General features: G+C 27.6%; 1 protein-coding gene across 1 annotated transcript; it reads left to right on the top strand.

Annotated features, from left to right (window-relative positions):
* Window positions 1-861: 861 nt before the first annotated feature.
* LOC124926636 (WRKY transcription factor 6-like) lies at window positions 862-2,912 on the top strand. The gene is made up of 5 exons (XM_047466901.1): window positions 862-1,077; window positions 1,186-1,281; window positions 1,377-1,880; window positions 1,961-2,074; window positions 2,138-2,912. The coding sequence occupies exons 1-5, from the start codon at window positions 862-864 to the stop codon at window positions 2,807-2,809; spliced, it is 1,602 nt and encodes a 533-aa protein (XP_047322857.1). The 3' UTR covers window positions 2,810-2,912.
* The last annotated feature ends 9,721 nt before the right edge of the window (window positions 2,913-12,633 follow it).

The following is a 12,633-nucleotide window of genomic DNA, read 5'->3' on the forward strand; positions in this document are numbered from 1 at the left end:
ACAAGTAAAAATTATTCACCCAACATTAATTACTAGTAAAATCAAAGAAAACTGTTTTTGTTAGGTTAGAATTAGACTAGACCTTTTCATTGGTCATCAACTCATCATCACCCCCCTTCCATTCAAGTCTTTCTTCAACTGCATTTTTTTTATATATATATAATATCAAGGTTATAAACTTATAAAAAAGAAATAAATTATAATTATATAAGATGTGGTAGGAAGGAAGTGTGACAGTTAGAAGATTGGATTTGGGGTTGATTTAGTTTATTTGTTTATTAATAAAATAAGAGCCACATAAACGCGTGGACAAAATACAAAATAATTAGAGATGTTAGGGTCAAAATGTCAATCTGAGTATTACTATAATAAACATGGATATATATTATTAGTTAGACCGGTTTTCCCGTAAACTAAAAACAAATATTCATATTACATCAAATATACACCAAGGGACTTTATTACCATTGACCCCGCCTTTTTCTTACTTTCTTACTTTTTTTTTCTTTTTTTTTACCTGGATTTGGAAGTAAATAATTAAATAAATATTAAAATTAGTAGTATAGTCCTAGTCTTAGCATCTGGTGTGGTCATCCAAGATCAGTCTCCTTCTCCTCTTCTCTTGCCGAGTAAGTTGCTTCCATCCTTACAGTCTCCCCCTATTTCAGTCTTCTTATTGTTCATCTTTATGGCAAAACGAGGTGGACTCTCCATTGATCATTCAGATCAGATCGGATCAAACACTTTCTCCACCTCAATCATCATCATCTTCATCAATATCATCGTCATCATCATTCCACCGTCGACGTCAACTCTTTCCTTGAAGGTCATTTCCGTAGAGACTGTCTCGAGTTTCAGACAATGGACCGCACAATCAACCGTCGTCCACCGGGATTCAAGTTTCCGGTCAACCTCAACGGCGACAGTGAAGAAGGAGGAGATAATGACGTCTACGTTCGCGAGGAGAGGAGAGAAATGAATTTCTTCACTGATAATAGACAACAGCAAGGAGACGATGATCCAGACAGCCGACGACAACGAGTTTCTCCTGATGATAGAATGAAATTCAATGTCAATGTACGTAAACCTCTTTTTGTGTTTCTTTTCAATCAATATATCTCTTCGATCATCTCGAAATATCAATTTCTATGATTGAACACGATCTGTATGTATGTGTATTTATAGACTAGATTGCACCTTTTAACTGGAAATACGAGTAGCGAATCGATGGTTGACGATGATATTTCAGCTAATTCTGAAGATAGAAGAGCAAAAAACGAGGTATATATGTGTATACATCAAATGTTAATTAATTAGTTATTCTCCATACATTTTGATAAAATCATGACTGAGATTATTCATCGATCGATTTTCAGTTGGCAGTCGTACAGGCGGAGTTAGAGCGGATGAAAATGGAGAATAACCGTCTGCAAGAGATGCTGGATCAGCTAACCGCCAGTTACAATTCACTTCGTGAGATTCATTTCATCACGCTTATGCAGCAACAACAGCAGCAGGGCCAAAAGCCGGAACAAATCGATACCGGTGAAAGCGACGGCGATAATAAACTCGGCACTGTTCGACAGTTTCTGGATCTTGGACAGGCTACGGCAGCAGATGACGATAACTCTCCCCCACCGTCCTCTTCTTCTGATGGGAGAGGTGAGCGATCGAGATTGACAGTTCATAATGCGGAGACGACGTACGATCGCGATAGTCCTGAAGAGAACGTGTCCAGTCAGGGTTGGGGCCCGAACAAGAGTCCCAGATTGAATAGTAATACCGCAACTTCTTCCAAGGGTGCTTCTGATCATCAAGCCGTCGAGGCCACCATGAGAAAAGCTCGAGTTTCTGTTCGAGCCCGATCAGAAGCCCCCACGGTAAACCAAACAAACAAACTTTGGCCATTTTTTGTTTCATTTTTCCAGACCCCATTGATGTAAAGGATAATCTGTGACAGATTGCAGACGGATGTCAATGGAGGAAATATGGACAAAAGATGGCTAAAGGAAACCCATGTCCTCGAGCTTATTACAGGTGCACTATGGCCGCCGGTTGCCCGGTCAGGAAACAGGTGATTAATTTTGTAACCTGAAAAGGGGGAATTCGAATGGTAATAATAATGAATTGATCACAGGTACAAAGATGTGCAGAAGATAGAACGATTCTGATAACAACATACGAAGGTAACCATAACCACCCTTTGCCTCCTGCAGCCATGACAATGGCATCGACCACCTCTTCAGCTGCCCGAATGCTTCTGTCTGGATCAATGCCTAGCGCAGATGGAATATCAAACAACAACTTCTTTTCAAGAACACTCCTCCCATGTTCATCAAGCATGGCTACAATCTCAGCCTCCGCCCCTTTTCCAACCATCACTTTAGACCTGACCCAAAACCCAAATTCATTGCAACAATTCCAGAAACCCCCACAACCTATCCAATTCCAACTCCCTTTCCCAAATCAAACTTCAAATTTCGGAGCAACAAATGGGATGCCTCTTAATTTGTCGCAGATTTTGGGACAGACACTTTATAATCAATCCAAGTTCTCCGGCCTACAGATGTCTCATGATATGACATCGCCCGTCGGTCACCAACTTCCAACTCAGCCGCTGCTTCAACCCTCTTTGGCCGATACTGTCACTGCCTTGACCGCTGACCCCAATTTCACTAATGCTCTTGTTGCGGCCATAAGTTCAATCATTGGGAATGCTACTCCAAATAGCTCCGGAAACACTAGTAGTGCCGCCGGCGCCGGCGCCAATGTCACAGGTAACGACAATAATGGCCCTCCTCCGATCTGAATGAAGGTTAATTAATTAAAGTTGAAGATTATGATTATGGTTTTGTTTTGGTGGCTAGAGCTATCATGCTAGCTAATTAAGAAGAAAAAAGAGTTTTGTTTGATTTCTTAAAATTATTTTAATACATAAAATTGAAGAATAAGATTTTTATATTGTTCTTATTTTCATGTTTAATAAATTAATTTCATACTTTTTCGATCCTATAAAAATAATACATGTACAAGCTAGTTAGGGGAGTCCATTGATTTGTCTTTTTTTGAAATTGTCTTAATTAATGGCCCATGTAGAAAGGGAGAGAATTTCGGCTGGTTTGTCTTCATTATTTAATAGTTTTTTGTCTAACTCTCTGATTATGGGCCCATATATATCCATGCTTACCGATTTTTTTTTTTTTTATAAAGATTTTTTATGAGTTTTATATATATATATATATATATATATATATATATATATTATGTGAAAATAATTTAAGATAAATTATTAAAATATTTAAAATTAAAATTTAATAAAAGTGTAAATATATTTTAATAAACAATTAAATTATTTAACTGTTCAAATGATAGTAATTTGATAGAGATTTTATTATAAAGAAATTCAAAACCATTAGATCAAACTACCTCTGATTTTGTTTTTTTTAAGTTGACTTCAAATGTATTATTAAATCGTGACTGGTCATTATAATTTCAAATCATTATAAATATGGTTGGCGAGATTATTTAATTTTTTTTATATATATATAAGAAGTCTCATTAATTTAAAAGAGAATTTATAAATGCAAAATTAATTTAGAAATAATACAATATAATATCTATACAATTAAATAATAAATTAGATTTAAATAATATATCAAATTAAAAAAATATAATGGAGATGATTCAACCATTTTGTTTAAGGTGACTCTAAAGAAGAATTCGTTTGAGTTCGATAAAAATTGATGAGAAAGTAGAATAAATTAAATTAAATGTTTCATCGATTCAGTTTTGGATTATTTGAGTTTCTCGGGTTTTTGTTCTTCGAATTTTTTAGTTAATTCGAAAAACTGAATTCGAATAAATTTAAATAAAATGAAATTTAATATTCAGCTCGAATTTTGAATAATTCGAATCGAATCCGATTTTTAATTCTGGGCATTCAATGTGACGAGGTTGAACGATGAAATAGAGATAACGAGATTAGATAGTTCATTATTCTCATTTCTAACGTGGGCTACTGGATGGGAGGTGGGTAGTTGAAGCTTGAATGAATTATCCGATAATAGAGTTGAGAGATATCATACCTTATTTAATATATAATCATCCCACCACATATGTTTATCTTGTTTATGATGAACGCTAAGTTTTGTTGTGTGTGTGTTTTTGTGTGCGACATTTTGTTTAGCCGGATTGAAATTGTTATATCAGATTTTTGTAATGTGAATAATAATTTCAATATTTGGTGGTCGTCGATCTCTTGTTGATACCTTCAATCAATTGTGTTGATATCTATTTCTCGAATCCGTAATATAAATAATCAATCAATCAAGCAATTTTATAGAGTAAATCAAAAAAACAAATTAATTTAAATTTAATAATAATTAATGATGAATGAGAACAAATTGATAAAACCAATTAAGTGATGTTGAAAATAAGAAAATATTTCTGCACAAAATTCATAGCGGCAGTAAAATTAATTTTGCTCGAGAAATGGTAAGCAAAACCTAAAAAGTTCCGTCAAATGATAACTGACCATTTATAAATATGATCAAAATAACAAGAATTTATAGAAATAAAATACTTATAAATATGTCCATATATAAAAGATAAAATTGAAAAAGTTTTTATTAGAAAAAAAAAACTTTAGATTAAACATCATCTTTTTAAATTTGTGTTATTTAACATTTAAAACTTTATTTAATAACTCTTTATTTGATGTAATCAAAAATTATTTTTTATAAGTAAAAAATTATGACAGACACAAAAGTAAAATGAAATAACCATATGATTTTAATAATTAAATACTATGGCGTGTTTTTATCATTCTTAAAATGAAAGTAACATACGATTTATTAATAATTAAATACTATGGCGTGTTATTTTTATTCTCTTTACTTTAAATATATATATATATATTTTTAAAATTATCAGTTTCACTGAAATCAAATACGTCAAGTCCATCAAGTTTGAAAAAGAAAAAAAAAATGAACCAGCTGAAGTCACTAAAGAGAGTTTGAAAAGCAAAGTGTTTTATTAATGGTGAATCCATTTTCTCACTCAATCTACATATCTTAAAACCCTTAATCTAACTATATGACATTCATAGGGTTTTAGAGTTTCAAATCTATTGTTAAAGAATGAGTTGGATGATATCATACCTTATTAAACACTAAAAAAATATCATAATTTTTTTTTGAAAAAATATATATTAAAAAATAATTGTGAGAATATAGGGCCAATCTTGAGAGATCCAAATGGGCATTAAATGAGTAATTTGGTCCCAATGCTAAAATTTGGCTTTACCTAAAATAATGACCCACTCTAGTCTAGAATTTGTCAACATCCCATAATTATTCAGATTCAATATTGATGTCTAATTCTAGCTACCCATGCCTAATTTATGTTTCTCATTTTTTTTTTTTATATCCAAACAAGTACTTCTAGTATAATGGGCTTTCAATTTCAAACAAATCTTAAGAAGTATGGGCTTTAATTTAAAAGAACAAACACTTCATTTAATTATTATTTTAAGAACTTACTTCTTTTTATTTAGTTTTCGAGTTAAGAAGAAGTTAGTATGAATCTTCAAAGTCATTATTTTTACTTCTTACAAAGTTTTAGATGGATGAGAATCAAACTTGTGATCTTTAATTGTGATCTTTAATATTTTAGAAACTTTATATACTGAAATTATGCGCCTTAATATGAGGTATTCTCAATCTCACTATTTCACTATTTCAATGGGTGTTTTCAAGGATTATTTCACCAATTAATAAGTCAGTTGATCGGTTTGGAAATTTATCACCCTATTAGTAACTTTCGTGTTTATTAATTTCCTGATATTTGTACCATTTTTTTTAATTTTTTTTTCTCTTGGTTTACATTTTCATGGATTTTTATTGTTTTATGTGTATTTAGTTTCGTTGTTATTTTTTTATAATACATATTTGAACATTTAAAAAAGAAATACAAATAAATATTTGTTATAACAACTATATAAAATAAATAAAGATTTTTAACAACAAGATATTGATATTTTAAAGAACTTATTTTTTAAATCATTACCACTCTCGTATCAAACTACAATATCTTCATGGTTTTTTTATTTTTTTTCTTCTATTGTATAATTATTAGATATTTTAAAGATGTTAAGGTAATAATATGGCTTCTTGCCTACATGTTTTTCTTTCAATTGCTTAACGTTTACACCATGTGATTCCCTACTTTCTCATATTTTCTTGTTTTTGTTTTGATGCTTTCGGTTTTATTTATATAATTTTGTCACGTTTTATATTTGAAAGCGTAAATAATCCATAAACGTTTTGATTGATTATTGTGGAAAACTAATAATGTTTGGTCATATTTGAAACCATCAATCAATTAATGTAACCTTTCCTTCACTTGATGATCCTTTTTATGTAACCTAAAACAATAGCAAACTGATCAAGAGATCGAGGTCTCCATATCTAATTAAATATAACAATAAAATATATATAAAAAAAAGAAAAATTCCCAACTAGTCTTACTCGTTTTCTAATGTTCCTTTTGGAATAAACATATTAATATTTAATTAATTATATTATTACAGAAATTCTCTTGTAAGTTTGATGGAAGATATAGGAAGCTTCTGAATTAGTAATAATTATTTATCTTCTCACTCAATCCCCTGTTGAAAAATAATAATAATAATAATTATAATAATAGTGACGTGGCATAAACTAATGCCCTTTTGTTCTACCAAACAAAAGTGCGGCCGGTCTCATTATCAGTGGTGCCTCCAAATTAAAAAAACACGTGCTTCATGAAGTTTGTAGGCTACGTGGCGATTATTTACTGGTTTAATTTTGCTGCCAATTAATAATACCGAATTAGTTGGTCGGAAATAAATTTAAAAGTTAATTGAGGTTTAATTAACATGGCTTTTTTTTATACTTCTTTTATTGAAAATGAGTTTTTGAGAAAATATAATTTTTTAAATATTAAAAGTTATATTTTCACTTAAAATGACTTAGATATTTAATGATGATTAACTTATTTAATATAAAAAATATTTATATTTATGAATATAAGAGACCAAAATATTATGAGTTTCATTTATTTAAAAATATTTTAAATTAAAACAGGACCAAACATATGTGGAGTGTCATGATTGTTCCCTTACTTTATATATATATATATATATATATATATATATATATATATATATATATATATATATATATATATATATATGAAGGTAGAATAGAGTTAAAAGTTTATATTATTGGCTTTTCAAATGTGGTTGAAATTACTTTTCTAAACTATATTTTGTCTCTAAAAAAAATTATAAATAAGTTGAAAAGTTAAATTTTATTGGTCTCATCGGATAGTGCCAGTTTCTATTTATATCACTCAAAATTCAGTTAATGTTGTGTTTTGTTCGGTCTGACATCTTATTTAGTCGGATCGTTTTTTCGTCTCGAATTTTTATAATTCGAATAATATTCTCAATTATTAGTGAGTCATTTGTTACCCATACAATTCGATTGTATTGGTGATCATTTCTTGATACTATGTCTATATCCCTTCTTAGCACCAAAAGAGATAAATAATTGGATTTTGAGTTTTTTTCAATTTTTCAATGAAGAGTTTATGGAATTGATATTTAATATTTAGTACTTTTGAAAGGTATCCTCCATTATTTGTATATATTTTTCACTATTTCAATCATATATGTAGATGGTCCATTTTTATCAGGCAAGACTTTTTTTTACGGATGTTTATCAACCATCGACTAAAGATAATTTTAACTATCGCTTAGAATATTTGTTAGAGATTCTTCTGACACCGTTTCATTGGTTCATTCGGTTTGTTCTACTTCAACAAATTGAATTATCGTTGAATCTTTTTTTATTATTTTTTATTTTTGTAAATTATTTATACAATTTAATATCTAGATTATCAATTAATTATTTTCATCTTATAGATATTTTTTATATTATTTATTAATTAATTTTTTATATATAATTCTTATTTGAATTTAATGAAAATTAATTCCTTATAAAAACAAATAAGGTTGAAATTTTAATAAATCAAAATAAAGAATTTATTTAAAATTGTGAATCATTTTAAATTTTAAAATCAATTGAGTATTTAAAAGACTAAAAAATAATAATTACAAAATTAATTCCATAAATTCATTTATTTTTGAATTGTAAATATAAATTTACTTTAATTTTGTAAAATTTTAAAATTAAAATTATTTATATACTCATATTTCAAATTGAACTTATTTAACTAGTTTAAAAGTTTTACTTAAATCTTACTACAGTAAAATCTCGATAAATTAATACTCGATAAATTAATAACTTCAATTAATTAATAAAATTTTGTAGTCCCAACTCGGGACCATTAAGATAAATTAATAATTCGCTAAATTTATAAAATAATATATTTTTATTAATGCATATAACTCCCGTATAATATATAAATTAATAATTTCATATTATATCAAAATTATAAATATTTATTTTAAGATGTACTTTTATACATAATTAGTTAGACTCTAATGTAATTTGCTTCATTTTGAAATTAATATCTCCTTATATTTCATCTTGAATCCTTCTTAATGCATTATGAAGTTGTGGCGTACTATGCTCATATTGTAAGAGAGAATTACGCAATATAATTGTTGCTTGAAGGACATTCTCTCGTGAGACCGACTTCAACTTTGTACTGTCATTTTCTGTTTCATCTTTTTCTCATATTTTCCATAACACTGCTAATGATTTTTCATCATTTAAAAATTCTACAATGACTTCATTTTCACCAAGATAATCAATAACCTTTTCAGCTTATATACTCTATACAGTTCTACAACTATGTACAAGTATATGAATGTGTTTATTTAATTATTTTTATATTTATGAACTTAGTTTAAATTCATTAATTAATTAGGTTTAATAATATTCATGAATGTATTTAATTAAATTAAATTAATACCTCTATAATTTATTTAAATTCATGTATTTATAATTTAATTACATTCATGAATCTATTTAATTTATTAAAATTCATGAATATCTCGATAAATTAATATTAATTAATTAATTTTTCCTCCCCCAAGATATTAATTTATCGAAATTTTACTGTAGTTAAACTTTTTTTTCTTTTTCTTTTTTACTGTTTATTATAATTAAAAAGGAAATCCCTTTAATCAATATTTTAACTATCATGGGAAATAGTAAACATATCTTTTTTTACTTTTTTTTTTTATAATTAAAAAAGAAATCCCTCTAATCAATATTTTAACTATCATGGGAAATAGTAAACATGACATATCATTTATACTTTTCTTGCACTTCTATTGGCAATTACCCTTACAAATTCTTTTTCTTTAATTAATTAATTAATTAATTAATCATAGAAGAGAAGAATATATTAATTTGGTGTTCCTTTTGGTGTTGGTTGCAACCTATTTCACAACTTCCACACATTTTTGTAGGTTTCTTTAAAATAATTTTATAGTTTCATTTAATAATTACTTGTCCTTCACACCAACTCAACCCTTTTGGCCTCTATTGTCAAAGTAGATTTGGTGCATAATAATTTGTTTATTTAATTCATGCTTAATTCACAAGATCTCTTCAAAGGAGTATCAAATCAGTTAGCACCATAAACAAGCGGTGACGATTCATTAGTTAAAATTTCTTCCATACCCATTAATTGTATATATATTAATTTACATGCATATTATCATCATGCATGCTTCATTATGGTGCTCAAAATTTATTATTACATTTAAATCATTTAATTTTAAGTTCAATAGCAAGGCTATTGTATATGTAATCATTTCATTCATTTGGATATGTAATATTAACTAGTTTATGAGCTCCGACATTCGGTTTTAAGTAATATTATCAATCGAAATAAGAAAAAAAATAGAGACAACCACGTGTGCTCACGTTCCGAGCTAGGGTTACCACACGGGATCTTGTGCTATGAGTCGACTAAGATCCTTCAACAAAAAAAAAGAACATGGTCCACCTCGACCCTATAAACAACGTGACAAATTAAACTTGTTGGTTTTGAAAAAAAAATCAAATTATAAATGTTAAATTAATGTTAAAGTAAATATAAATATCTTTTACTTTAAACCAAAGTTTGATCATAACATCCTTTTTTAACCAGAGTGAGAAAAGTAGTAGAACCTTCATTGTTAACACGGGTTCTACCTTTTAAGGAGTGTGAAATAATTACAAGTGAGATCATTAAAGCTTTCAAGGATTGATTGTAACGTACAAGTGAAAAATGGATTTTTTTTATTTTATTTTTTATGGCCAAACAAAACACTTTTTTTTAGTGTCAACTTAAGTATATCTCAACTAATCCCCCTAATTAAGAAGCTCATGACACACTAACAAATTAATCTTAATTAAGTTTGTATTTTGTGGGGGATTTAATTACTAATTTTGTTGTTAAGTTTTTAAATCTATATATATATATATATATATATATATATATATATATATATATATATATATATATATATATATATATATATATATATATATTTGAATTTTTTGTAGGACAATTGTTGCATATGATTTTGAATTGTTAAAATTCGTAAAACAAAAATAGAAACAATAGTAGAGTTAGAGTTTGTTTGGTTTGAATTAATAGTAATAAATTTGATTTATTTAAAAAAATGTTTATTAGTGATAATTTAGAGGGGAGTAGTATTTTTATTTTTATATATAGAAATATTTAAAGTGTATTAATTTATAATGATAAAATAAATTTTATTTTATTTTAAATAAATATTATTTTAATATTTTAATTAATAAATTAGTAAGATGATTAATAAAAGATTTGATGAAATGAATTTAGTTAGGGTCAAGGTATATGTTACTTAGGGTTCAGGTAACATTGATTCTATAATGGTAGAAATGTGAGACGACTTATAATTTTTTTTTTAAATTTAATTCAATATAAGTACATCCAACTTTAATTCATAAATTCGTCCGAATATGGTTTTATTAAAAATCTTTCTAAAAAAATATTTCTACCAACTTTAAATGATGCCGTATTGAATGAAAATCCAATATTATTAAACTAGATTATATGTACTTAATCATTCTAACGAGTTAAAGTTCGAGTTCCAAATTAAATACGAGTAATTCATTAATTCATATAGTATGGATAAAAAACCATTTATTTATTAAAAAAATCTCTTAATGGATAATCAATCATATTATTAGAAGCCAAAAAGACTTTAAATTTGAAATTGTGAAGAATCGAAAAGGTCAAATGTATGGATCCATTTGAATTAATTAATTAATTAGTTAGTTAGGTGGGAGTCCATCTCTGTTTACTGTTAGTTAGTCTGCTAGCCACCAATTCAATTTCTTCTTCTTCTTATATATAACATCCAAAATAACAGCTTAATTCTTTTATTTTATTTTATTTTATTTTAAATTAAGGTGGTCCAAAACGAATTTGAGCATATTTCAAGACACTATAAGTGAATGATTCATTATTTAACATACTAATATTTGGCTGCTGCCAATATAATATATTATTATACAAATAATTATAATTAAGATAGAGTTAAATTATAATGCCAAAACTGTCAACATATGGGTAATTAAGCTTTGACTTGGGAAATAATACTTCATTTTGTATTCTCTCTACATTTGGTAAATATGAAATCAAGACTTAACTCAAAATTAACTTGACAAAATAATATATATAATTAATAGAGGATAATTCTAAGTCAATAAGTAATACATTTTATACACGCATGTATTGTATGGGTAGTCTAAACGATTTTATTTTAATATATATATTTAATGGGAAGGTATATAGGATAAAACACAGTCAAACCGGTGGCGGATTATGGAATCTCTTCTGTAAAAAAAAAAAAAAATTTTGATAAAAATATGACATTACCCTTAATTTTTATCAATTTAATTCACTATTTGTTTATCTATTATTTAAAAAATGATAAAACTTATCTTTATCTACTCATTTTATCTATTTTTTTTTAAAACCCATCTCAACTCAGATTTATGGATTCATCGAAGTCTAAGACTTTTAGTTGAACTTTTCGTGTAAATTAATTTGGCAATATAAAATGCGACAATCTGCAAATTAAATTTAGTTGCCGTCATATATTAATGTTACCAAAGATGGGTTTGGTACCCAACTCTCGAGCAGCTAGATTAACTTAATTTGTACAAACATTTATTAATTTCTGCCTAACCATATCTTATAACTCAAGCCAGTACATTTCCACGTGGCATCTTGCCATGTCACCCCTAAAGTGCCAAATATTTTGCCAACTCCATTCCTAACCACTCAGATTTTGACACGTCAACTCCCCAACCCTAAATCTAACACCATTTAATTAGCTATACAGTTTTAATTTTTTTTATATAATTTCAAAATTTTAATGTCCATTAGTTTTTTAAGTTATAACACTTTGATTAAACAATTAATAAAAAAAACATTCGTATAAGTTAGGTTTTTGTGTATTAATTTGTTAGACTTAGGTAAGCAAAAAGTTTCATTGTACATGTCAGCAACATGTGGGTCCCAGAAAGCCAAATTTTTTTTTTGAAAAAAAATTGTATATAAGGAACCAACCAACCA

Source organism: Impatiens glandulifera, chromosome 2 (assembly GCF_907164915.1).
Source record: "Impatiens glandulifera chromosome 2, dImpGla2.1, whole genome shotgun sequence".
In the NCBI taxonomy this organism is placed as follows: Eukaryota; Viridiplantae; Streptophyta; class Magnoliopsida; order Ericales; family Balsaminaceae; genus Impatiens; species Impatiens glandulifera.